Source organism: Bubalus bubalis, chromosome 2 (genome assembly GCF_019923935.1).
Source record: "Bubalus bubalis isolate 160015118507 breed Murrah chromosome 2, NDDB_SH_1, whole genome shotgun sequence".
Lineage (NCBI taxonomy): Eukaryota > Metazoa > Chordata > Mammalia > Artiodactyla > Bovidae > Bubalus > Bubalus bubalis.
In genome coordinates this window covers 40,272,020-40,298,762 of record NC_059158.1, presented here as the reverse complement: position 1 = coordinate 40,298,762, position 26,743 = coordinate 40,272,020, and the positions used below count along the sequence as shown (strand labels likewise).

General features: G+C 52.8%; 1 protein-coding gene across 6 annotated transcripts in view; it reads right to left on the bottom strand.

The window, feature by feature from the left end:
• MDGA1 (MAM domain containing glycosylphosphatidylinositol anchor 1) overlaps positions 1-26,743 on the bottom strand; it is a 76,783-nt gene that overhangs the window by 3,223 nt on the left and 46,817 nt on the right. For 2 of the 6 annotated variants that reach the window (XM_044930527.2, XM_006079824.4), the window contains exons 2-14: positions 24,260-24,399; positions 20,203-20,377; positions 18,623-18,819; positions 17,738-17,870; positions 17,261-17,530; positions 14,968-15,297; positions 11,730-12,026; positions 10,413-10,697; positions 8,660-8,811; positions 7,465-7,642; positions 7,188-7,211; positions 6,039-6,191; positions 3,338-3,472 (exon numbers count right to left, since the gene is read on the bottom strand). In XM_044930527.2, the coding sequence (XP_044786462.2) occupies positions 3,338-3,472; positions 6,039-6,191; positions 7,188-7,211; positions 7,465-7,642; positions 8,660-8,811; positions 10,413-10,697; positions 11,730-12,026; positions 14,968-15,297; positions 17,261-17,530; positions 17,738-17,870; positions 18,623-18,819; positions 20,203-20,377; positions 24,260-24,399 (2,469 nt within the window). Of the gene's footprint in view, positions 1-3,337; positions 3,473-6,038; positions 6,192-7,187; positions 7,212-7,464; positions 7,643-8,659; positions 8,812-10,412; positions 10,698-11,729; positions 12,027-14,967; positions 15,298-17,260; positions 17,531-17,737; positions 17,871-18,622; positions 18,820-19,079; positions 19,203-20,202; positions 20,378-24,259; positions 24,400-26,743 lie in introns of those variants that run through there. The other 4 variants (XM_044930533.2, XM_044930541.2, XM_044930550.2 and 1 more) reach the window with 3 other exon arrangements.

Here is a 26,743-nt window from a genome sequence, read left to right as displayed (position 1 = left end):
CCAGCGAGACACAAGGTCTGGGGACAGCTGGTGCCCGGAGCTGCCAGGTGGGGTGGGAGGGGCAGGGAGAGGAGGGACCAGGACAGCAGGAAATGCCCACCCCACCCCAGCAGCAGGCCCGGGCCTGGGGGAAGAACACCCCAAAGATCCCAGGCCTGTGGGGACCCTTGCCAGCAGACGGGGCCCTCAGAGGGCTGCAGCCAGCACCCAGAGGGCCGGGAGGAGCCACACTGGCATAGGCAGGGCCCAAGCCGCAGTGCCTTTTGGGCTTCTCACCAGCCCCCAAGGGGAACTCCCTCTCCCCTCTTCTTGGAGATTTTTCTCCTATCCCAATCCCCGAATCCCCAGGGTCTAGCCTCAATCTTCAAACCTTTCCTTCCTCCTTCACCACCCTGTTCCAAGGACTCAAATGGGAGAACCCCACCTTTTCACTGCTCAAACCAAAACTGAAGTTCTGCCCCCTTCCCTGGTCATTCCACCAGCTCCAAGATCTCCCCTCTTCCTGACAGCCTTTCACAGGGTCAGCCAGAGCCCTAAGGCCGCCTGCTCACTGTTCTTCTTTGTCACCTCCAGAGCTGAACTGAGCTACAGTCTGCAGCCTGGACATAGTCCAGCTTTGCAGACCCTGGGTTTTGCCAGGGTCTGTTCCCACTGCTTGAGATGCCCTCCCCTACTATGTTCCCCTGATCAAATTCTTTTTGTGCTTCAAGGTCTTTCTGAAACACCACCTCTTCCAGGAATTCTTCCCAGGCTGGAGGTGGGAGCCCTCTGTGCTACTTGTGAATTATGAGACCTTAAACTGTAGCTCCCCTTGCCCAGAGCACTCCCACTCTGTGGAGTGGTAGTTACTGGGATTCTCATCTTCTCTCATTTGATTCCACAGGGAAAGCCCCCATCAAACTGCTACCTGCTCTCAGTATTTGAATGCTCAATGAAGAACTTTCTATGACTGTCATCAGGACTGAAAACGGACTTTCATAGCATCTCAGAGTTAGAAGTTACCTCAGGGGTCATCAAGTCCAGGCTCCACTACCTCCCTTTCATTCACTCTTTCACCTAATTGAGCAGGCTCTGTTCTAGACACCAGGGACACATCCATGAATAAGACAAAGAACCCTGCCTCCTGGAGCTTATGCTCTTTGGGTGGAAACCACAATAAAGAATATAATACAGGAAAGGGATGAAAAAGTGTTTTACGTGGGGCTGTCAGGGACCTCTCCAAGGAGACCTGAATGATGGGGGAAGAACATTCCAGGTCAGGGAAAACATCACAAGTAAAGGCCTCTAAGGCACGAAAGAACCTGCCTCAAATATAAAAGAAAAGCAAGGAGATCAGTGTGCTTGAGCTGAGTGGAGTCACGGGAGAGCAGCAGAAAATGAGATCAGAGAAGCAGGCAGGGGCGGACCAGGTGTGGGAGGCCTGGAGAAGACAGTGAGGGAAGAGGGCTGAGCAGGGGAGTAACATTACCTGGCACAGGGGTCCCCTCCACAGCACCCCTGCTAGATGCTCCTCCTACCCAGGGACAGAATAGTGGACTCCTTTGCTGGGCAGATCTGGTGCTTATAGCATCTTCCTCAGGTGGAATTCAGGTCTGCCTCCCAGAAGTTTTCAATGACTGGTGTTTGTCCCACCTACTGGGGGACACCTAGCAAGCTCTGGAACACAGACAGCTCCCTCAGGGCTTTCTCTGCTCCCAGGCACCCCAGCTCTTAAAGCTTAATCTCCCAGGGCCTTCCTGTATCCAACATGCTCTTCTTGCCAGCTGGGTTCCCTGTGCTCCTCCTGAGCTGAAGACAAAATGACCACCTGTCCTGGTTTGCCTGGGATGTGGGACTTCTAGTGCTAAAGGTAGGAAAGGCTGGGGCAAACCAGGATTGGTTTGAACTGGTTACTCTAGATGGGCAATGTGGTCCTGCTCATCCCCACCCCCACCTATCTCACAGGAAGCTTCTCAAGAAGTCCAGACTCAGTCACGAATGAACTGGCTTGTGCAGAGAGCCTGGAGGGCTCCAGCGGCTGCAGAAGGTCCCATCCCCCTTATTCTGGTTCATCAGTTTAGCCTGACCCATTGCTCCAGCTGTGGACACCTCACAATGAGCCTTTAGGTCTACACTTGGTTAAAGTCACTTCCCCTGCTGTGAAGCCAAGAAGAACAGTGAAGATTTCTGTGACCTCTTAGGGCATGATCGTTAAGAGGTACAGTTTTGAGGGAAAAGCAAGGCACACAACACTGTATATAAAATGTGGGGAAAGAGAATACATGTGTACTGGCTTCTATACACATAAAGCATTTCTGGAAGTGTGCCGCCCCCCTCAAATCTAGTACCTTGATTGCCTCTGGAGAGGCACTCAAGGTGGCAGGAGGACTGGGATGGGAACGGGGCTCTCATTATGTACCTTTTGACTTGTGCAAAAGACATTACCTTTCCCGTAAATATGTAAACAAACAAAATGAAAATGAAAATTGTCACTTCCTCAGCAGTCTTCCATAATCAGGTCCCCAGAGTCAGTCAAGTCTCCCTGTTATCAGCTGCATCGACCCCCGTCCTGCTGTTGCAGACACACATCACAGTGGTCGCTAAATTCTACCTGGTGCAACAAGTTATTTCATGTCTCTCCCACTTGACTGGAGGTGCCAAGAGGATGAGGAACCTGTCCATCCTGTTCTCTGAAGCACGCGAAGCCAGGCACAGAGCAGGACGCCGGAAGGTGATGGCTGAACGGGCAAGTTCACTGACTAATGTGACGTTCCTACCAGAGCCGTCTCTTCCCGAAGGGCACACTCCTTGGGTTCACCGTTGTGCATAAGAAATAGGACTTCTCCTTGCTGCTCACAAATCAGCTCCCTTCCAACCCTGTGGTTAGGGCTTGGGAGAGTCAGCAGAATTGGGCTGCTGTGTGATCTTGGGCATATGCTTAACCTCTCTGGTTTATATGGTAATACCTCACTCACTCAGTGGCTTTGAGTGTTAATAAGACCACAGATGCAGAGCATCCAGAAAGTCACCTGGCAGGCACTCAGTATATGCAGCCTCTTAGGTGACTTCTCCATCCCCTCTAAGACTTCCACCTCATCCTGCTGAAGCCATTTTCTCTGCAGACTCAGGAAGACTTGATTATCTCAAAACCTCAGACAAGCTGGTTCTCTGGACCTTCCTCTTGCCCAGATTCTGCTCACACTCTCTACAATCACACTCCCTACAATCACACTCCCTGTGATCTGGCCGAGTTGGGAAGCCCAGGCCTTAGGCAGACCAGTCCCCAGCTTCCGGTGGACCACTGCCCCCTCCCAGCAGCAGCACTCACTTGGGCAGGTTCCCCGGTCCTTCGACTCACCGATGTGCTTTCCATACATGTGATAGAAGAAGGAGACACAGTAGAACTTGGCGCTGGCGTTGTACAGGGGACTCACCAACCTCGCACGGTCCCCCAGCTCCCGGGGCCTTGACGTCTCAATGAACATGTAGTAGCCTTCAGAGAAGGGGAGATGTACCAACACTCTCCTCCTCAGCCTTCCCAGCACCCTTTCCACCTGACTCCTTTCTGCCCTTCTATCACCTATCTGAATCCCAGGTGCCTCACACCACCTCAATCTGTCCTCCCTGCCTCAGCACAGCACAGGAGTCTGGGCCAGGACTTGTGAGTTCTTAGCTTTCTGGCTGCTTCTCTTCTTCCTAGTCTTCTAGTAGGTTAGGAGCATGTCCCCCCACAGACTGGGGCTCCCTGAGGGCAGGGCTGTGTCCCCCCACAGACTGGGGCTCCCTGAGGAGGGGCTGCGTCTCCCCTCAGACTGGCGCTCCCTGAGGCAGGGCTGTGTCTCCCCTCAGACTGGGGCTCCCTGAGGGCAGGGCTGTGTCTCCCCTCAGACTGGGGCTCCCTGATGCAGGGCTGTGTCTCCCCTCAGACGGGCGCTCCCTGAGGCAGGGTTGTGTGTCCCCTCAGACTGGCACTCCCTAAGGCAGGGCTGCGTCTCCCCTCAGAATGGGGCTCCCTGAGGGCAAGGCTGTGTCTCCCCTCAGAGTGGGGCTCTCAGAGGTAAGGCTGTGTCTCCCCTCAGACTGGCACTCCCTAGGCAGGGCTGCGTCTCCCCTCAGATTGGGGCTCCCTAAGGCAGGGCTGTGTTTCCCCTCAGACTGGCGCTCCCTGAGGCAGGGCTGTGTCTCCCCTCAGACTGGGGCTCCCTGAGGCAAGGCTGTGTCTCCCCTCAGACTGGGGCTCCCCTCAGATTGGGGCTCCCTAAGGCAGGGCTGCGTCTCCCCTCAGACTGGGGCTCCCCTCACATTGGGGCTCCCTAAGGCAGGGCTGTGTCTCTCCTCAGACTGGCACTCCTTGAGGGCAAGGCTGTGACTCCCCTCAGAGTGGAGCTCACAGAGGTAAGGCTGTGTCTCCCCTCAGCTTGGCGCTCCCTGAGGCAGGGCTGCGTCTCCTGTCAGATTGGTGCTCCCTGAGGCTGGGCTGTTTCTCCCCTCAGACTGGCGCTCCCTGAAGAGGGGCTGTGTCTCCTCTCAGACTGGGGCTCCCTGAGGGAAGGGCTGTGTCTCCCCTCAGACTGGGGCTCCCTGAGGCAGGGCTGTGTCTCCCCTCAGACTGGGGTTCCCCTCAGACTGGGGCTCCCTGAGGCAGGGCTGTGTCTCCCCTCAGACTGGGGCTCCCTGAGGCAGGGCTAAGTCTCCCCTCAGACTGGCACTCCGTGAGGCAGGGCTGTGTCTCCCCTCAGACTGGGGTTCCCCTCAGACTGGCGCTCCGTGAGGCAGGGCTGTGTCTCCCCTCAGACTGGGGTTCCCCTCAGACTGGGGCTCCCTGAGGCAGGGCTGTGTCTCCCCTCAGATTGGCACTCCCTGAGTCAGGGCTGCGTCTCCCCTAAGACTGGTTCTCCCTGAGGCGGGGCTGCGTCTCCCCTCAGACTGGCGCTCCCTGAGGCAGGGCTGCGTCTCCCCTCAGACTGGGGCTCCCTGAGGGCAGGGCTGTGTCTCCCCTCAGACTGGAACTCCCTGAGGGCAAGGCTGTGTCTCCCCTCAGAGTGGAGCTCCCAGAGGTAAGGCTGTGTCTCCCCTCAGCTTGGCGCTCCCTGAGGCAGGGCTGTGTGTCCCCTCAGATTGGCGCTCCCTGATGCAGGGCTGTGTCTCCCCTCAGACTGGGGCTCCCTGAGGAGGGGCTGTGTCTCCCCTCAGACTGGGGCTCCCTGAGGCAGGGTTGTGTCTCCCCTCAGACTGGGGCTCCCCTCAGATTGGGGCTCCCTAAGGCAGGGCTGTGTCTCCCCTCAGACTGGCACTCCCTAAGGCAGGGCTGCGTCTCCCCTCAGATTGGTGCTCCCTGAGGCAGGGCTGCGTCTCCCCTCAGACTGGGGCTCCCTGAGGAGGGGCTGTATCTCCCCTCAGAGTGGCGTTCCCTGAGGCAGGGCTGCGTCTCCCCTCAGACTGGGGCTCCCTGAGGAGGGGCTGTATCTCCCCTCAGAGTGGCGTTCCCTGAGTCAGGGCTGTGTCTCCCCTCAGACTGGGGCTCCCTAAGGCAGGGCTGTGTCTCCCCTCAGATTGGGGCTCCCTGAGGCAGGGCTGCGTCTCCCCTCAGACTGGGGCTCCCTGAGGAGGGGCTGTATCTCCCCTCAGAGTGGCGTTCCCTGAGGCAGGACTGCGTCTCCCCTCAGACTGGGGCTCCCTGAGGAGGGGCTGTATCTCCCCTCAGAGTGGCGTTCCCTGAGTCAGGGCTGTGTCTCCCCTCAGACTGGGGCTCCCTAAGGCAGGGCTGCGTCTCCCCTCAGATTGGGGCTCCCTGAGGCAGGGCTGCGTCTCCCCTCAGACTGGAGCTCCCTGAAGAGGGGCTGTGTCTCCTCTCAGACTGGGGCTCCCTGAGGGCAGGGCTGCTTCTCCCCTCAGACTGGGGTTCCCCTCAACCTGGGGCTCCCTGCGGCAGGGCTGTGTCTCCCCTTAGACTGGGGCTCTCTGAGGCAGGGCTGTGCCTCCCCTCAGACTGGGGCTCCCCAGCGCTAGACCCCTCCCTGAAGCGTCCCTCCATTCGGAGCAGCAGGCCATCTCCTCACCCTCAGGAGTGCCACTTATGTCAGTGGGGGGACCAGTGTTGGGGGAGCGCTTGGGGTTCTGGGTGAGAGCATTCTGCCGGGTCCAGTCAAAATTGTCTGTCAGGTCCTGGGTGTAGCCACAGATCTTCTCATCTTCAAAGTGGCAGGTGTTGTCTGCAGTTAGGGCAGGGTGGGGAGGGAGTAAGACAAAGAAGGTCAGCCTGCTCAGGTCCCCTCATCCAGTTTTAACTTCCTGGTCACCCCTGAGGCAGCTCCCAAACATCCAAGTAGTGGGCCCAGGATCCCAAGGCTCCAGAAACCAGGCAACAGGGCCCCTGACACATCTGTTCCCGGAACAGGACTTCTTAACCTTTTTGGTGCCACAAACCTTTCTGACGTCTAATGAAGTTAAGGACCCCATCGCAGATTATTTAGGTGCATAAAATGAAAAGCATAGCATTACAAAGGAAATCATATTATGCTGAAATACGGTCATCAAAAAACAAATGCATGATATAATAATAAGTGGGCTATTATCTAACTAAATCACAAGATCTACTGTTAGGTCTAAGTACTGTAGTTTTGAAATACTAATGAATGGAAATGATGTTTACAGATAGCTGCAACAACTTTTAGGTGATGTAAAAACACTGGATTTCCACTGGTGACAAAGTCAATCAGGTAATGATTACACCATATTCCTACATGCATCATTGAAGGGGATGTTAAATTTCTTTGAGAAGTTAGGGAAAATAAAGAAGTACTTGTAGGCCCTTCCAGTTTCCAGTTTCATGGGCCCACCCTGATCATTTGGGGGGCAGTCAGTCCATGGATCTCAGATTAAGGACCCCTGCCCCAGGGAACAGAGAAGGTGGATTAACCTGATCTTTCCATTTTTCTTCTGGGGACAGTGAACGGTGCTGAGTGAGGACAAAAGACCCTGAGTTAGAGATGTCCTCTTGACTCCACCCTCCCTTCAAGCCTTTAAGCCCCAAAATAAATCCCGGATGCAAATATCTCCAAGCCCAGCCCTGCTCCCTCCTGTTTCTCCTGCCAATGGCGGGCCTCCACGCTATTTTCTCTCTGGGTATCTCTTGGGGGTCCCTTCCCCCCCTCCAGGGGAACCTTTGTGACCCTAAAGGTAAGGAGAAGTAGGCAGGGGTATCTCACCTGACAAATTTGGAGAGCTGATGGCTGAGAAAGCAAGCAGGAAAACCAAGTCAGAACCAAGGTGTGGGGCTGTGCAGAGGGTGCCTGGGCTTAGGACCAGGAAACAGGGTCCCCAGAGCAGGACTGGGGGCCAGAGGCACCTGGCCTGCAGTAACAGAGTAGGACACTGGAGATTGGGGAACCCCAAGCTCAGGAACCATGCGGGAAATATGGAGGGGTCCCCTGAGCATGAGATGGGCCCACCTATCCCACCGCCACCGCCGCCACCACCACCTACGCTCCGTGTAGTGGATGATGCGGGAGGCCATATCTCCAGCCCCAAAAGTGGTGTAGGGCGTGAGGCGGACCTCGTAGCTGTGGGGCACTCGGAGGTCGGTCAGGATGTACTCCAGCAGCTGCCCCTTCTCCACACGCCGCACCGGGATGGCCTTCACCAGGACGTTGTGCTGATTCAACTGTAGATACAGGGAGTCCCAGATGCCCAACAGGCCGTGCCCTCCACCTGAGCACCTGCCCAGACCCTGGTGTGACTGCAGGGGCAGCATTGAGGAGCAGAAAGAGCAAAGGACTAACTAGGAAGCCGGGCCCTCAGTTTCCTCATCTGTAAGACAGAGCAGTCACCCCTTCCATGCCCCTCCTCCCAGGCTGTCTTGGGGCAATGGTAAAGAATGCACCTGCCGGTGCATGAGATATAAGAGATATTCAATCCCTGGGTTGGGAGGAAGAAATGGCAACCTACTCTAGTATTCTTGCCTGGAGAATCCCATGGACAGAGGAGCCTGGTGGGCTACAGTACCTGGGGTCGCAAGAGTCAGACACGACTGAGCACACACATGAACAAGTATTGAACAATTAATGTGTGCTAGGTACTGCGCCAAATGCAATGTGATTATTAACTTGTTTAATCCTCAAGATAACAGCCCTATCAGGTGGAATATTACAGCTACCCCCATTTTATAAATGAAGAAACTGAGGCCAAACAGATGTAGCCTGCCCAAATTAATACAGAACTGATGTTTAGCTTGGGCAGTCTGCCCCAGGGTCACACTCTTACCCTCCACCCAACTACCCCTTAGCTGGGTGGAACCGCATGGAACGAGACTGGACACAAGACCAGCAGGGTGGCTCTGGCCCTGCATCCTAGACACCCTGTGGGTGAGACTTAAGCTCCTGCTTTAAGCTTCTGATGTAAGAGCAGACTCTGTGTTTTGTGAGCAGAAATGGCTCTGCTCCCTTCCCCTACATGAACCCAGCAGACTCCTGCCTAATTCCCAGGGCCGTGCACAGAGCACTGGTTCAGCGGGGATAAGTCCCTAGAGCCTCCTAGCTCCCGCTGCTGTGTCCAGAACACTGTGGCTCAGGCTCAGAAGAGCCTTCTATAAGAGGGTCAATGTGTCTTCAACCCCTTCCCCTGGCTTGACAAGCACTCCCAGGGCCAGCCTGCACCTGGGCCCCTGTCCCCCTCAGCCCACCTGGCGGACACTGAGTCTGTAGTTGAGCACGGGGTCAACAGCGTCAGGCTCCCTCTGGGTCCACTGCAGCACGTAGGAGTAGTTCTTGGACAGCTTGTGGCTGCGGGTGGGGTTGGGGGTGTCGAAGTAAAACTCCGGGCTGTAGGCTTTGGCTGAGAGGGTGGGGAGCGGGGCACGGGGCCATGAAGGGTGGGGGGTGGGGAGAGACACAGAGAGAGGAGGTATGGGAGAGGGAGACAGAAGAGGATGGGCAGAACAGAGAGCAGGATGGAGGGAGACAAAAACAAGGAATATTGTGAGGAGAGGAGGCGGTGGGAGAAAAGGAGATTGGGGAGAATGGGGTGGGAGGGAAGGTGGAAGAAGGAGGAAAGGGAGATTGGGAATCCAAGAGGTGGTGTTGGTGAGGATAGGGTGGAAAGACCAAGGAAAGGCCAGAAAAGAGAAATATGGAGAGACACAGAGAAGAGATGTTAGAGAAGACACAGGGGAAGAGCAGTGGGGAGAAGACACCAAGAAAGGTCAAGGATTTTGAGGCAGAAGGAAGGGAAGAGAGAGAGAGACCAAGAGGTGGGGAGACAAGGAAAGTGTGGGAGAACAGGAGAGAGGGGAGGAGGTGGGAAATGTCACAGGGGCCTCTGGCTGGCAGGGCTGGGCGGGGTGGGGAAGGACTGGGGAGGCGGCCAGTGACCTGTGGTCCTAGCCCCCACTGTTGGGTGAGGAGATCCAGAAAAAGAGCTAAAGGGATACCAGGCCAGTCAGGGGCTGTGGGGAGAGCCAGGGTGCTGTAAAATGGGGGACAGGAACATCTGGGCTCTCTTCGGGGCACTACTTCTGACAGGGAGCTGGCTTTCCCCCCAGGAGGTGGAGATAGGGTGATTCGGCAATCCCATCAGCTCCTTTCCTTTACCCTCAGCTCTCACCATGACCTCCAGCCCTTTCTGCCCAGCTGCAGCCTCAAAGTGCCCTCTCGAATGACTTGAAGACATGGGACTGAAAGGGATTTCTGGGCGCCAAGAGGCCGGAACCTCTAGAGTGACAGTTCAGGAACTGTGTGCTGGCTGGCCCAGCGCCACCCTCCATGTTCCAGAGAAGCTGTCGAGCGGGGGGCGTCTTCTCCCTTCCCCCCAAGCTACGGCTCAGGCCCCTCACACCAGGCCTGCAGTCAGGGACAGAGTCCCTATAAGCAGCTTCGGGGGCCAAGGACAAAGGAAGAGGGGCTTGAAGAGTGATGGCTGAGATGGGGCAGTACCCAGGGCTTGAGCGGGTGAGTCTAAACCTAATTGATGACCCAGCTGGAAAGATCGCGCTGCCTACTACCCGAACAAGTGTAATCAGAGAGCTGGAAGGGGCGAAGCCTATGCCTCATACAGGCTGGGCATGAGCGTGGTGAGAACCGGCAAGGGCTAGTACCCAAGGGCTCTGGAGGCGCTAAGCCTAGGCCTGGTGAAGGCTTTAACAGGGGTGGGGCTGTCAGAGGCCAGGTCTGAATGGGCCTTGAAACGGGAAGGCTAGAGTGGACGTGAGGAGTGGGGAGGGCTGCAAGAGGTCTCGGTTAGATCCGAGAGGCCTGCTACACCTGGCATGGCCGGGCCCTGACAAGGCAGGGGGCCTAAACTCGGTGCATACACCGGGTGCACGTGCGCGGAAGGGGCGGAGCTCCAGGCCGGGAGTGGGCGGGGATGGAGCTGGGCGGGGTCTGGGCCCGGGTGGGCGGAGTCTTGGCCCGGGTGGGCGGGGCCGCTGGGACGCTCACCCGAGACCTGGAAGAGGCAGACGGCCGAGCCCACATCGTTGGAGACGCTGCACTCGTAGCTGCCACTACTCTCGCGGGTGACGGCGTCGAGGCGTAGCTCGGAGTGGTCGGGGGCTTCGGCGGTGACGGGGACGGCGGGCGGCGGAGGCAGCAGCTGCCCCTTGAAGCGCCACACAGCCGAGGCGATGCGCTGGGGGCTGCCTCGAAGCAGCGAGCAGCGCAGGAGCACCGGCCGGCCCAGCGCCTGGCGCACGTCCTGGGAGCCGGGCTCCACCTCCGGCGGGACTGGGGGCGGGGGCGGCGGTCAGCGGGGCCTCTCCCCACCGGGTAGGATCTGAAGAGCTGCCCCACGGGGAGGCGACGCATTCACCCCTACGCCCGCGCCCCTCCCCACCCCCCCCCCACCCCCCCAGCCTGGAAAGGTCTCAGGGCGGACACACACGGCGTACTCCACAGCCACACCTCCCAACCTGCAGATGCCTACTCCTCCCCGCCTTAGCTTCCAGCCGAGCTTCCCAGACGGGGCCTCTATTCGTGCCTCAAATGGTCCCCTCACTCCGTGTGATGAAAAGCAACACAACGTCAGGGTTTAGAGCATGATCCCCGGAGCAAGATGGCTTAGGTTCAAAGCCCAACTCTGCCTCTAAATAGCTGTGAGATCTTAGGAAAGTTTCTTAATGTCTATGTGACCCAGTTTCCCTATTTGTAAAAATGGGTGAATAATAGAATCTATACACAGAGCTGTGAAGGACTAGATGAGTTAGTGCATTAAGATACTCAGAACAGTGCTTGACACATGGCAGGTTAACTCTCGGGCTTCCCTGGTGGCTCGGAGAATAAGAATCCGCCTTCAACACAGGAGACCTGGGTTCTATCCCTGGGTTGGGAAGATCCCCTGGAGGAGGGTGTGGCAACCCACTCCAGTATTCCTGCCTGGAGAATCCCTATGGACAGAGAAGCCTGGCGGGCTACAGTCCATGGGGTCGCAAAGAGTCGGAAACGACTGAGCGACTAAGCACACAGCACAGGTTAACTCATCATCACACTGAGGCAGTGTGTTCCCTTGAAGGTCCTTCTTCCTTCAAACTCTCATTTCCACTTGTCAAAATCAGTTCTTTGCTCACTGTGTCCCCGGGAATGAAGATGGGGTACAAGTGCCGCAAGGGTCATGGGCCTCCATGTCCTACAGCGCGGGGGTCAAGGAGGGGTTGGGGTACCAGCAGTAGGTGGAGGGGTTTGGTCGGACATGGAGGGTGGGGGTGAAGGAGACCGGGAGGGACAGCTCGGCGGTAGTCTGGGTGGGGTGGTGGGACTCACACTGGATGTTCAGCTGCACCTGGGCCTCGCGCGGGCGCACGTTGAAGCCATTATAGCGAGCGGTCTGGCAGCGGTAGGTCCCACTCATGTCGCGGCTCACGCGCTCCAGCCGCAGCTTCCCGTCTGGGGTTTCCTCCAGGGGCAGCCCCGATGGCAGCAACGCGGCCTCCTTGTCCACACGGGACCATAGCACAGGCGGCCGAGGCTTGCCCCGCACTTCGCACTGCAGCTCAGCTGGCGAGCCCTCGCGCACAGTCACCACGGCCCTGCCCTTGGGCACGCTGATGGTGGGCGGCACTGCGAAGCGGGGGAGAGATAGCCAGGTTAGAGCTTCCCCCGACCCCACCCCCTTCCCTCCCCCGACGTTCGAACCTCCCTTTCCCATCCCAGAGCTCCCACAGATCCTGCAGTTTCTCCAAAGTAGAACTCCCCTCCCCCAAACCCTCTCCACTTCCTGGCCCTCTACCTCTCAAGGTCTCCCAACCCAGAAAGAGTACTGAAGTCGTCCAGGCCGATTCCTTTTATCCCCTAACCCCAACATTACTAAGTTTGGGGGATTCCATTTTTTATTCATTTATTTGGGGGATGGGGGGGTTCCACTTTTTAAATAGTTATGCTGAATAGCTTCTCCCTTAATCCCCTCTCCAGCCCATCCGCCCTGCTCTAGTGAAAGCTTCCATCTTCTCTTTCTGGAGTGTTATCACAGATTCGTAGTCCATCCCCCAGCATCCTCACCCTTCCTTCCAAAGTGATAGACTATCTGGGCTTTTGCAGGGCACACAGCCAGAATGAAGACTACTTCCCAGCCTGCCTTATGGCTGGCTGTGGTCATGTAACTAAATTCTGGCCAAGGCGGTGGGGAGAGGCTGTGCCTCTCTTCCTCCTTCCTGCAGGCTGGAATGCAGACTAATGGCTGCAGCTGGCACCGCCATTGTGGACAAAGTGGCACATGCTAAGGAGAACAGAATAGCAAGATGAGATGGAGCCTGGGGCTCTGAGGACTTGATGGAACAGAGCTACTATTCCAGCTTGGACTGCTCACTTTTACAAGAAGAAGAAGAAATACATATATAGCTCATTTAAAGCCACTATTATTTAGGCTTTTTCTGTCATTCACAGCCAAATCTAATCCAACTCAACACGTTGCCCAAATGAAGAGTCTTTAAAGACTTCCTGAGAGAGGATATTTGTATACGTATAGCTGTGTATACACTGTGTATTCACTTTGCTGTGTAGCAGAAACTAACACAACATTGTAAAGCAATTATACTCCAATTAAAAAAAAAAAAAGACTTCCATGGGTCCCATCTCATATCACATCAAACAAGTTAAAATGTCATTAAATATAAACTGTAAATAACTCTACAAGGCAAGCTGAGGTCCAGTTATCTAGTTGGCATAATTTATGCTCTGTAAGCATTTATACATTTATTGACTTTAATTCTGTAGTTTTCTTTTTGCATTTTGGAGCCAATTAATTTATTTTTCCAATTCTACTCCATTTCCATAGGTTCTTTAAAAGCTTCCACGCCCTAGGCATCAAGCTTATAGCCAAACGAAGGAAATGGCCCTGTACCCTCATTGATTTCCCTGTTTCTAAAACATCCCAGCTCTCAACCCTGTTATGCCCCACAAGCTAAAGGGCTGTCCCCGCTTCTTGAGGCCATACTGCCCTCAGGTTAAAACTCAAACCCCTTGGCTCTGAAACAAGGCCCTTACCTCTGTCAACCCTCAGCTTCATCTTCCCTTTCCCATCCTGAGTCCCAGCTGTGGGATCCACTTGTAAGGAACACACTTCCTGGATACAGCAAGTCTCATATACCTTGGGGGCTCCCTGTCCCTCCTCTCCTGGGCTTGTTGCCTACACCTAGTAAATGCTCACATGGAACTTGGCTCCTCTAAGAAGTCGTCTCCCTTGATGACCTCAGGCAGCCTGGTCCTCCTCTCATGTCCCCAGGATGCTCTGCAGACCCCACGTTTAGCTCCTGAGTCTTATCTAAGGTTTGGTCTTCCTTTTCCTGCACCTTGCCTGACCCCTCCACAACAGGTCTATCTCCCTGGCTAGGCAGTGAGCTCTGAGAATGAGGCTGTGGCGTTCATGGCTCGGTTCCCCAGCTCCTCACCCAGGACATGGCTCAGGATTTAAGAAATGGATTTGTGGAATCCGTGGAGCCTAGTTCACTCCCAAAGCCCAGCTCAGGTCTGTCTCCTTCTGGAAGCCTTTCCTGACGCCTCCAGCCTCTGGCTCCTCCTGTTCAAGTATCAGGATGGGAAGGGCCTCCAAGGCCATCTGGTCCAGTGTCTCATAGAGGAGAGACTGAGGCCCAGAGAGTCAAAGAGGTTTAGCCAAAGTCAGCCAGCAACTCAATGCGAGGTAGTGGGGGCTGGAGATGAGATTCCAGAGACTTTGTCCAGAGTCACTCCCTCCAAACTCTTTTTCCAAGTGTAAACCTTTCAGGGGTGGCTGAGAGCAAGATCTGAAGTTAGGCTGCCTGGGTTTGAATCCCAGCTCCACCACCAACACTCCTCCAGTTGATGTGTTAAACTCTCTGAGCCTAAGTTTCTTCATCTCTAAAACCTGAAGATGAACCATCTACCCCACATAGTAAATCCTGAACGTGAATGAGATAAATACAAAATCATCAGAACATACAGTGAACACTCACTAAATGTTGGCTATTATTTATTATTTTTTTATTATTGGTATAAAGACCCAAATTCTCTGCAAAATCTGGCCCCTGCCAACCTCTCCACTCTCATCTGACTCCATTCTCCCAGCCACACTCTCCTTCTTTCAGGGTTCCAAATGGTTCATGGACTTTCCTGCCTCAGTGCCTTTGCACATGCTAATTCCTTGGCCTGCCTTTTTCTTCCACCCTCTTGCTCTCTTGTGCCTACTAAAATCCTGCCCCTCCCTCAGATCTAGATCAAAGCTATCTTAGGAAACTCTTTCCTGACTCTCATGCATCACAGTTTGCTGTGATATCTTTATTTGTGGGATGATCTGAAACACATTTGCTAGTAAGTTCAATGAGGGCAGAACCTGTTTTGCCTACCACTTTACTGCAGTGCCTAGCACAGTGCCTGGCATATAATGCATGTTTAATAAATGCATGCAGCATGAACAAATGGTGTCCTCCTCACTGTGGCCTCCCTTTCTCAAGCTGCTGCCCCCTCCCCTCTGTGGGGCTCTCCAGCCCCTTCCATCCTCCCTGTTGCCCCACCTCCAGCTGCCCACCTGTCTCAGAGGAGATGTTGACCTCGACACTCAGGTCGGGCACAGGTGCCCCCGGGAAGGAAGCCACGCACAGGTAGGTGCCGTAGTCACTGAAGTGCAGGTCAATGAGCTCTAGGCTGCTGGTGACCGCAGGCAACTCGGGGTCATTGCGAGTCACCAGCAGCCTCTTGGACATGCGTGCTGGCTTGCCGTTCTTGAACCACTGGTAGGTCACCTTCTCCTGGGGCACTGCGTCCACATGGCACGACAGCTTCAGATCCTGGCCCAGCTGTATGTTCTCGCTCTCTTTGATCACATCTGGGGTGATCTGGAATGTGGCATTTTTCATGGCTATGGGTGGAAGGAGAGGGAAGGGTGGCTGGGGCTGGCCCAAAGCCAGGGTTCCCTGTCTCACCACCACCATCCAGATGCGGCTCCTCGCCTCCAGCTGGCCTTCCTGGAGGTCGGGGTCTACAACCCCATTCCCAGGAGAAACCATCACGTTTTCTGCTTGGAAATTGTTCTGCTTGCTTAGATGTGTTTCCAAAAGTTCAAAAAAAGCTGGCTGTAGAAAAGTCAGTTTTAGTAATCAATACAGCCACAGTTGACCATATATTATGAGAGGCCCTGTTCTAAACACCTAAAATGTGTTTCTTCATTTAGCCCACCCCACAGTCTGTGAGGGAGGCATTTTATTGTCCCTGCTTTACAAAGGAGAGAACTGAGGCTCAGACAGTTTAATCCACTTGCTCAAAGAAGTAAATAGCCAACCTTGAATTCACACTCAGAGCCTATGTTGTTAGCTACTATGCTGCTTTATATTTATTGTTGTTTTAAACCTGGAATATACAAAATTCAAATTTTGGAAGGAAGCACTAGAATATACTACTGGTTATATGTAGAGAATGGGATTGAAGGGGACTGAGGGGAGACTTCTAACTTGCCCTTTTATGCTGTTGAGTTCTTTGCAACAGTTTGTGTCATTAAAAAAAAAAAAAAAGACGAATACAATCATCTTACATGCAATTACATAAAAATACAGAGTTTAGAAAGAAAATGGTCTGGCCTCTTTTAGAAATCTGAATATTGTTTTATGTATGCCAAGAGATAGAATGCTTAATATTAGGTGCTCATTGGCAAGGACTCTATAACAGCCATAAATCAGGACTGGGCTGAGTGAAACAGGCTGTATGTCACTCCAAGAAGTGACCACAAGTATTTGATGTAAATCGCAATCTTATCAAGCCAGGTTAATTTTAAAGGTCAAATGGAATCAGGTGGAGAAAAATAATCTTCTGATGGGAAAAGTACCATCAAAGGGAAAAGTAGTCATTAGATAACCACAGTTTGACTATTATTTTTCTCACTACTTAATCAGAATTAAGTAAAAAGTCATAGAGTGCCAGCTTATTTTTTGTGAGGAGAATCAGGGAGAGACTGGTCAGTGAGAGATGAAGAAGAGTGTTCATTTCATCAGAAGATTCTCAATTGAATTTGACAAAAGCTGTATTTTACTTTCAAATGCTAAAAAGCTGGAAACAAGCCTAGATCTTTTAAAAAAAAATCTTTAAAAATAAATTTAAAAACAGTAACCTAAAGCTGTACAAGCAGAAGAATTTAAAGGTTTCTCCTTATAGAAAAGCAGTCAAGTCAAGATCTTATCAAGCAGCTAATGATCATTACTGAGGCTGAAATCTAGTTAGGAAAATATCTGTACTTCTTTAGATTGTGCTCCAAGTTTTAATCATTTTTACATTTAGTAATTATCTTCATACTTACTGAAATGCTTTGCTAATAAAGATTTACATAGGAAGCATGTGCAAATGTGTTTTATTTTCACTTTGATTCTATTAATCTTGTAGAAAACGTTGTACAGGGAGGAAGTCAGGAAATTTCTGTTAGAGACTATAATGTCCAAATTTAGCCTCAGGCAGCCTCAGTTTCCCAATCTAAAAAAATTCAAAGTGATCAACACCAGCCCTTCCCACATCTTGGCTTGCTGAGGTTATATTTGAAAATGTAGACCGTAAGCTGTAAATAAAACTCTATATATCATATTGTTAATTGACTATACCCCAATAAAAAGTTAAAAAAAAAAAAACAAAAAACTTTCTACAAATTTTAGTCCTGCCATCTGCTGGCAGACACCTGAATTGCAGGGAAACTAAAGTGCCTGGAACCTTCTTCCTCAGCCTCTCCCTCCTACCAAGGAAAAGAAGACAGGCCCCTTTCCCCTTCCAGCTCTTGAGCAACAGGAACCCTGTCTGCTTCCCAAGCTCCCTCTCCCATGCCCCCCACCCCCAAAGCCACGTACATCGCACCAGGAGGTTGACAGTCTTCTTGGCAGGGTTGCCCACATTGTTGGTAGCCGTGCAGTTGTAGTAGCCAGAGTCTCGGGCCTGCACTGAAGGGATGCTGAGGGTGCCACCCTGGGCCAGGGCACCCAGGGGCAGCGGACCTGGCCCATGGGACCACTGCAGTTGGGGGAGGGGATCACCACCAGTCAGCAGACACTGTACCGTCACATTCTCCCCAGGGTTCACCACCAGAGTTTCGTTCACAGACAGCTTCAGGGCTGGTGGTGCTGGGAGGACAAGAATGGAGTCTCAGGGGACTGAGGCAGAGCTAGATGTGGGGGAGCAGAGGCAAGGAGAGAAGGCCTCTGGGGGAGGTGGGGGGCAGGAGGGAGCAGGCAGGAGGGAGAGGGCACAGACTCGTGGTGAAGTGCCTGGAGTCCTGGCTGAGGACGCAGCACAGGCGGGCAAGGGTCAGGGCAGGGAGGGGTCTGTACCTGTGGTGTTGGTGAGCCGGAAGCTGACAGCCTTGTCCGGGATGCCACACACGTTGCGTACAGATACCTGGCAGCTGTAGCTGGCATAGTCCTGGGGCCGCAGGTTCTTCAGCTTCAGGACCTTGGTCTCCCCCTGGGCAGCGACCACTAGGGTGAGGGGCCTGCTTGGGTCTCCAGGGCTCTCACACACATTCACCAAGCACCAGAGGCTAAAGCAAATTCCTATTCACAACTGAGCCTGGAGTGGATGCCACACTCCCCATACCTTGGCCTTGCATGGGTCCGAGGGTGTCCTGGTACACAATAGCCAGGACCCAGCCTCGGTTTCCCCACTTGAGGAAATGGAAGGGTAAGGCGGGAATCCCGCTCTGTCTCACAATCCATACAAATACAGGGCTGGCCCTGCAGGTCATGGCCACATGTGGAGTCTTGACAGCTAGGAAAGCTGCCTCTGAAAGCTCTCCCCTGAAGGATGGCTTCATCACCATCTCCTGGGATGGCAGGAAACCCTTGGGGAGTGAGTCATCTTTATCCCAACCCCTCCTGTGCCTGCCATGGGTTCCCAAGACCCTGCCAGCCAGCGACAGGTGGGGATGACTTGTCTGCCCCCCAGGGATGCTTTCCTAATTGGAGATGTTCTTAAAGGGCTCTCCTGTCATCACTGCTCCCTGACCTTTCTGTCTTGGTTCTGTCTACCCCAGGCTGTCTGAAGCCCAATCAGAATGCTTGCTTCTGATGTCAGAAGAAGATTGTTGGAGTCAGGGCAGTCCCTGGAACTCCAGGTGGTGAGGCCTCAGCCCCCCTGCACCCCTCCTTTGGGAGGTACAGAAGGAAGAGTGTGGGGTAAGCCATGAGGAGAGCAAGCCAGCTGCCACCCATTCTGACCTGGGTGTAGAGGGGCTCATAGATGTCAACCCCATTGTCCTGGCTGTGAGACAGGGTGTCAGAGCCCCGCTTCCAGATGAAGCGAGCAGGTGGGTTGGAGTTGACTGTACAGCGCAGGAACACCGTCTTCTCCTGGTAGAAGTTGCCTCGGACATCGCTCACCGTCTGGTGTACCGTCAGCATGGGCTCGTCCAGGTCTGCAAGGGCACAGTCCCGGTGGAGTCAGAGCTGCATGACCCATAGGTTGGGGGGGGGGGGGTTGCCTTGAGCCCCTGGCAGCCCTCAGGGAAAGTTAAGCCACCCTCATGGAATGCTTCCAGAGAACAACATGCTTTGCCAGCCCTGCAAGTTTGACCAACCTGTCAGAGACAGGGGACTGGACTTGTGGGTGTCTCAGCTATCCCTCCCCAAGGACCTGTACTGGGAGGCAGCGGGGGTGGCGGGGGGCTGTCTTCACCTCCTATCACGGGATAGAGGAATCAGCTGAGACTGGAAATCAGGCCATGCCTGCCAGCTCCTTCCCACTGCAGTAACTTGAGAAATGACCCTTGGCCCCAAGGCTTGGCAGACTCCTGGGTGGCTGATAGGGGATAAAAGAGAGGGCCTGGGGTTTCATTGCTCACCACTCTATCAGGTCCCATCTGGGGGGCAGGGGGTGTATTTAATAGGCAGGTTGATTGTAGGTACTAAGATGGTGGCAGATAGACCACTGGGCCTGGCCCCACAGCTTCTGGGTACCTAGGTCAGCCTGAATGGGCACAGAGGTGGGTGGTAAGCAGGCAGACAGCCTCCTGGGGTCAAGGGGAATCCATGGAGGGCAGGCAGGGATTGGAGGGTTCTCATTCAGCCAGCAGCAAGGACTGAGGGGTGCCTGGTCCTGCAAATGTTGGGGTAGGGAAGTTTTAGAGCTGCCCTGGAACAAAAGCAGAGATATGAGGTGTGGTGGGAAGGGCACTGGACCATAGTCAAGAGACCTAGGCAGTGAGCAAGTCACAAGCCTTTGGTCTCAGTGTCTTCATTTGTGGAATGGGTATAATCCAACCTGTCCTGGCCTCCCTGACCACTTTACAGGGATGCTCCAAGGTTCATATTTGATTATGATGGGACCAGGTCTGCTGCTGCTGCTGCTAAGTCACTTCAGTCGTGTCCGACTCTGTGCGACCCCATAGACGGCAGCCCACCAGGCTCCCCGGTCCCTGGGATTCTCCAGGCAAGAATGCTGGAGTGGGTTGCCATTTCCTTCTCCAATGCATGAAAGTGAAAAGTGAAAGTGAAGTCGCTGAGTCCTGTCTGACTCTTAGCGACCCCATGGACTGCAGGACTACCAGGATCCTCCATCCATGGGATTTTCCAGGCAAGAGTACTGGAGTGGGGCGCCACTGCCTTCTCCGGGAATGGGTCAGGGTAGTGCAAATCAAAGGAACACCAAAGATGCCCTTCTCTAACCTGGAAGAGAGAGTCTCTACCATTGTTTTCCATGGAGGTGCCACGTCTCCACCCTCCTCCCCACTCCTTCTTCCCAGCCTGAGCCCCCAGGAGCAGGCCCCTGGCCTTGGGGAGTGAGAGGGGACCCGACTCACACTGCACGTCCACCCGGATGGACTTGATGGCGGGTACGCCCACACCATTCTCAGCCTTGCAGTAGTAGCGGCCACCCTGCGTGCGCGCAATGCGCTCGATGCGAAGCGTCTCATTGAACACCGACGTCTCCTGGAACTTGTCCGAAGCACTCCCAGCTGTCTTAGTCCAACGCACCTGGGCCAGCCAGGCAGGACACAATTGGACCCGGCACGGGGGCTCCCCGCCCACTCCCATACTTTTCCACAAGTGTATGCGGGCTATACACAGGCCTGGGAAGCTAACCCAAACAGCCTCGAAGAAATGCACACTGGAGGTGGGACCTCTCAGTGAAGAGCCTGGGCAATCTAGGAGCAGATGGAGGAGGTTTTTATAAAGTTAGAATGTGCAATTGTTAAGAGAATCAATTTGTGGGCAAGTTACCCAACCTCTCCTGCCTTCCTTTCTGCGTCTCTAAAATGGAAATATTACTCCTTTACTGGGCTTATTGGGAAAACTAAACGAGTATATAGTTAGTGCCTGGAAGAGTAAGACTGATTAAATTTTTGTTATCCCATTTTTTTAGCTTACTGGGCTTATTGGGAAAACTAAACGAGTATATAGTTAGTGCCTGGAAGAGTAAGACTGATTAAATTTTTGTTATCCCATTTTTTTAGCTTAGTGGCATGGGTAGTTTACTCATCTCCTAGTTTCAGACTTCTCATGTATGAAAGAGGTCTATGTGGTAGCCAGTGTCTACCTTGGATGGCCCCCAGTGGCCTCCACCTCCTGATAGTCACACCTTTCTGTAGTTCTCTCCCATTTTGTACCAGGAATGGTCCATGTGACCAACAGAATTTGGCAGGGGTGATGGTGTGTCTCTGATACTCTCATCTCACCACCCTTACTCTACCCTGATAGGCCCAGGGGTTACAAAACTTGGGGAAGACTACAGCAGCTTCTGAGCACCGAAGAATTGATGCTTTTGAACTGTGGTGTTGGAGAAGACTCTTGAGAGTCCCTTGAACTCCAAGAAGATCCAACCAGTCCATTCTGAAGGAGATCAGTCCTGGGTGTTCTTTGGAAGGAATGATGCTAAAGCTGAAACTCCAGTACTTTGGCCACCTCACGTAAAGAGTTGACTTATTAGAAAAGACTCTGATGCTGGGAGGAATTGGGGGCAAGAGGAAAAGGGGATGACAGAGGATGAGATGGCTGGATGGCATCACTGACTCGATGGACGTGAGTTTGAGTGAACTCCAGGAGTTGGTGATGGACAGGGAGGCCTGGCGTGCTGCAATTCATGGGGTCGCAAAGAGTCGGACACGACTGAGCGACTGAACTGAACTGAACAGCAGCTTCAGGCCATTCAGACATTGATCAGAGGGTGTTTTGGAGAAAGAACAAGACCATGAAAAAGATTTTTTTTCTTTTTGTACTTGACATTTTGCAGTTTTACCATGATTTACCTAGATGGGGTTTGTTTACAAACTGCTTAGGGCCTGGTTTATCCATCAAAGAATTTATAGCATTCTTCAGTTCTACAAAATTCTCAGCCTTTATCTCTTTAAAGATTGCTGCCTCTAAGTTTTATCTAGTCCTTCTAGAATGCCTTGATTTATGTTATAGCTTCTCATTCTCCCAACTTCCTTTTCACACTTGGCATCCCTGTCTTCTCCAGACTGCATTGTAGCTGATTTGGATCTATCGTCCAATTCACCAGTTTCTTCTTTAGCTACTTCTATGGCTTTGAGGTCAAATTTTTCTAAAGACTGTATCATTTTTTACTTCTAGGATTTCTGTTCGCTTTTTTCCATATCCTTAACTGACCAGGTTTTATAATCTCCTGTCTTGTGGATTCTATTCCTTCCATTATCTCTTTAAATATTTTAAACATATTTAAGGATTCCCTCCAGATTGCTCTATGATCTCTGTTTTCTCAGATGTGAGTTGTTCAATTATTTGGGGTCTATGGACTGGCTCTCCCAGCACTGCATTTTAAGATGTTTTAAAATTTCACCCCGTGGGCTTGTATTCAGGAGGAATTACTTCCAAAGTCCCACTTGGGCCCTGACATGCCTGTCTGGGGTGTAACTATATGGCTGCCTACACCCAAGATACATGGATTTACAGGTTCAAACCAGTTTCTATATGTTTCGCAGCTTAAGATTTCCTTACCACTTGGATAGTGCAAGATACAGACTGGATTAGGGTTATTCCCTCAAAGGTGACTCTGTTTGCACCCACACCCTGAAGCAAAAGTCTGCTCCCTGCTGTGACTCTGGGCTGTGGGGCAGAGATCTGGTCCCCATTCATAGGTGGTATCACTCGTATTAAGCTTCCAGTTTTAGGTAGAGGGTCCAGCTCCAGCTCTAGTTATAGATGAGCCTGTGGCCTCAGCTCATACCACCCATGTGTGTATTAATACTACTGTCTCTGAAGTGAGTATGTCCCTCCAAGGACCAGGTTCTTCAGCTTTTGCTCACTGCCGTTGCTGTAGAGTTTTTCTTCCTTTTGGCCATAGACATTCCCTCTCTCTTGCTGTTAGTTGGCAGTAGGGAATTCCAGGAGCACTCATTCCCCCATGTGACCACAAAGCAGGTCATGAGATTGTATTTGCTCCACCCTGAGACTGTGGATGCTCCATGGCAATGGGAACTGCAGCTGTATCCTCAGGACCCATCATAGTACTTGGCATATAGCTGCTGCTGCTGCTGCTAAGTCACTTCAGTTGTGTCCAACTCTGTGCGACCCCATAGATGGCAGCCCACCAGGCTCCCCTGTCCCTGGGATTCTCCATGCAAGAACACTGGAGTGGGTTGGCATTTCCTTCTCCAATGCATGAAAGTGAAAAGTGAAAGTGAAGTCGCTCAGTCGTGTCCGACTCTTAGCGATCTCATGGACTGCAGCCTACCAGGCTCCTCCATCCATGGGATTTTCCAGGCAAGAGTAACTGGAGTGGGATGCCATTGCCTTCTCTCTCTTAGGGTTAGGCTTTAGAGAGGACCACCCCTAAAGTCACACCTAGACGAGCAGCATCCTGAAGACTGGCAACATTGTTTTCACTTCCAAACAAATCCTTAAGAAGGAGCAAGCAATGATGATAGTTTCAGACTAAAACCTTTGGGGGTTTCTTGTCCATCTGATTGTCTTAAGGTCAAACCTACTAAAGCTGTCCCTGTTCCCAATATTATCCGTCCCCCGCCCCCCCGCAAAAAAGAACTTTGCAATCACTGTGCTTCCTAGGAGCCAACCAAAACCTTTTCTGCTGCTTTTAAAGGTCACAGCAGCTCACCAGCAAATTTCACCGTCCCTTCAGCCCATCCTCCTACCTCTTCCTGTCAGCTTTCTGTGATAACCAGCCAACACTTCCTGCCTAAAACATACAGTGGGTCTGGGACAAAATTCACACCTGGCTTTTCCAGATACCCATCTTCTGTTTGCACAGTGGAAACCTCCTGAAGTAGTGGTTATGTGTTTTTTGTTTGCTTGTTGTTGTTGTTTGTTTGCAATTGTGTTATATGTTGTTGGTAACTCCTGGGTCCCCCAACTTAAAGAGGAAGAGTGCTAAGCCATAGAGAACACTGGTTCTGGATTCAAATTCTGCTTCCGCCCTCACAAATGCTGGGTGACCTTGGGAGTTTACCCAACCTCTCTGATCCTTGATTTCCTTATCTTAAAATGGAGGCCCTAATGCCTTCCTCACATCCTGGCTGTGAGGCTTCAAGGAGGGAACACTGGAGAAAGTACCTAGCACAGTGCTTGGCACACGGTCTGACTTCACACAGTGGCTGAAGGTTTATCTGTGGGAGCGTTTGCTCAGCAGGTACAGGGAATGGAGTGGGATGGAACAGCTGACATTCAGTTGTCAGTGTTTCCAGGTGAGTAAGCCCACAGTCTAGCCCTTCCCCACAGAGTCTATTTTCCAGCCATTTCCCCAGCCCCAGGCTCCTGTCTTCTGCTGACCTGCTACCATCTGCCTTCAGTCTCAGGTCCCACTGCCTCTTCTGATTCTGGAGTTGGGCGGGGAGTGAGGAGGCGAGGGCAGGGGGACACCCACAAGCCAGGGCGGGGGCTTACCTGGGGCCGAGGATGCCCAGTGACGAGGCACTGCAGCACGAGGGTGTCCCCCTCCCGGATGGTGTAGACGCGCTCGCTGATGTTGTCCTCTTTCACCACACACGCCTGGCCCGCATGCACGATCTGAGCCTGGGCTGGAGCTGGCGGGAGACGGGGAGGTTTAGATAGGAGACTCAGAGGCCAGAGGAGGTCTAAGGCTCCCTCCTGAGTGTGTCACCCAGAACTCCCCAGCATATCCCTCAGAGGCCTCATCCCATTGAGCTCCTCCTGGGGTCCCTAGGCCAGAACCAGAAGGGTCAAGGACTCAGGAAAGGGGCAATTCCTCCCCATCCCACTGCTCTTGCAAGAGATCTGTACTCTTTGGGGCTTCCCTGGTGGTCCAGTGGCTAAGACTCCACACTCCCAATGCAAGGGATTGGGTTTGATCCCTGGTAGGGAACTAGATCCCCCATGCCGCAGCTAAGAGTCCACGTGCTGCAACGAAGGTGGAAGATCCCATGTGCTGCAACTAAGACCCAGTGCAGTCAACAAATAAATTACAATATTTAAAAAAAGAGAGAGAAGTGCTTTTCAACGAGCCAAGGATTGTGAGGAGGCTTGGTAATCTGTGCAAGTTGGTTATCATTCAATGAGCATCATGTCTTAGACCCCAGTCGTGGAGGCTGCTCTCCACATTTGGCAGGTGCCTCCATTCCCAGCTTTGGTGTCAGCTGCGAGGCACGCAGAGCTTACCTGCCCCAAGGAATTGCCTTCAGACAGTGAGCACTGCCTGGACCAAACATGCCTAGGAGGTCACCTCTTGCCCAACATCCCCCGCCACACACACACATACACACCAGTGACCTGATGGACATGATGCAAAGGCCCAGCCGTGTTGCCTCAAGTGGGGTGACTATGGTTCTGTTCACGCTCCAGAGCCCTTGTGCCCCAACCCCTGGGAACTGGCTGAGACTAAGTCAACAAAACCTCATTGTCACCCAGCTGTTTCTCTCGTTCCCTTTCAATTTGTCCTGGGAGCACTTTCTCAGCAAATCACTTGCCTGAACTCACTCCCACCAACCACTCCAGGCTCAAGTTCTAGTGAACCTGACCAAGATATCCCCCAGCCCCACAGACTGCGCATCACTCCCGTCACCCAAGGCCTGTTACCGTTCCCTCGTTGCTCACGGAACCTATGCCAGCCTCCTCTCCAAGGGACAGAAGTCTTCACCGGGGGACCTGGAAGTCCTCCTAAGACTACATGTCCTCCTTGACCCTCTCACAGTGCCTGGGGGCTGGGGTCTGGCCAGGGCTGGGGCACCAAAGCTAGGATATGGCTGGGGGACCAAAGGGAAAATGATGGAACTGGAGAAGTTCATAGACCTCCTTTGGTGTCTTAACCACACTGTTCTGAAAGCAAACCAGCACCAGTAGTTGGGCTCTGGGAAAGAGGGCAAGACCTCAAGTTCAAACATGTCTGCTCACAGATGAGGGTGGACGAGGTGGAAGTAGGAGAGCTGATCCAGGGTTTGGGGGACACAATAGGGTGAAAACTTGAGTCCTTGCCCTAAAGAGGTGCAGGGAGATAAAACCTGTTCATACAATGTGTAACGTCCTCCAGCAAGCATTCCATGATTGACCTACATCTTCCCCGCTCTGCATCCATCACTTTTCCAGCACAGCAACAAAGCATCAATCTGTGTGACTATCAAACTCAGGATTCTCATCTTTCTGCCTACCCAACTGTGAGCTTATATTGGTATCCCCAGCCTTGAATACAGCAGGTACTCAGTGAACACTGAATGAATGAATGTATAGGAATATTCCATGGTGAAGGTGCTAAGCATTGTAAAAGAGGTAAAGAAATCCCTAGGAGGTTAGGGGAGAAAGACATCACTGTTGGAGGAAGAATCACAGAAGACTGTGGAAGAGATAGCTTTTGAACCAGTCCTCAAGGAATAGGGGGACTTCCTGCAGGTTGACAGGGCAGTCTAATATTCCATATTACCCAGGGTAAAACACTAGTGACCTCTGGACCTTAATTTTCTCATCTCTAAGATGAGAGAATGCTACCAACCCTGACAACTCACAAGGGTGGAAGTGATAATACGTGCATGCTAAGTCGCCTCAGTCATGTCCGACTCTTTGTGACCCTATGGACTGCAGCCAGGCTCCTCTGCCCATGGAATTCTCCAAGCAAGAATACTGGAGTGGGTTGCCATGCCCTCCTCCAGGGGGTCTTCCTGACCCAGGGATCAAACCCACATCTCTTACATCTCCTGCACTGGCAGGTGGGTTCTTTACCACCAGCTTCACCTGGGAAGCCCTCAGGAGTGATGATAACACAGGATAAATGAGAAGTGCTTAGTAGAACTCTGATGTGTTTTTACTGTTGTCACAAGCAGTACCTTAATTAACAGAGTCTCTCCAACCAACAGTGACAGGACAGTCATGAACTAATGACAGAGATAGGTCCACAGAGGAAGCCCGGCCATAGGTCAAGTA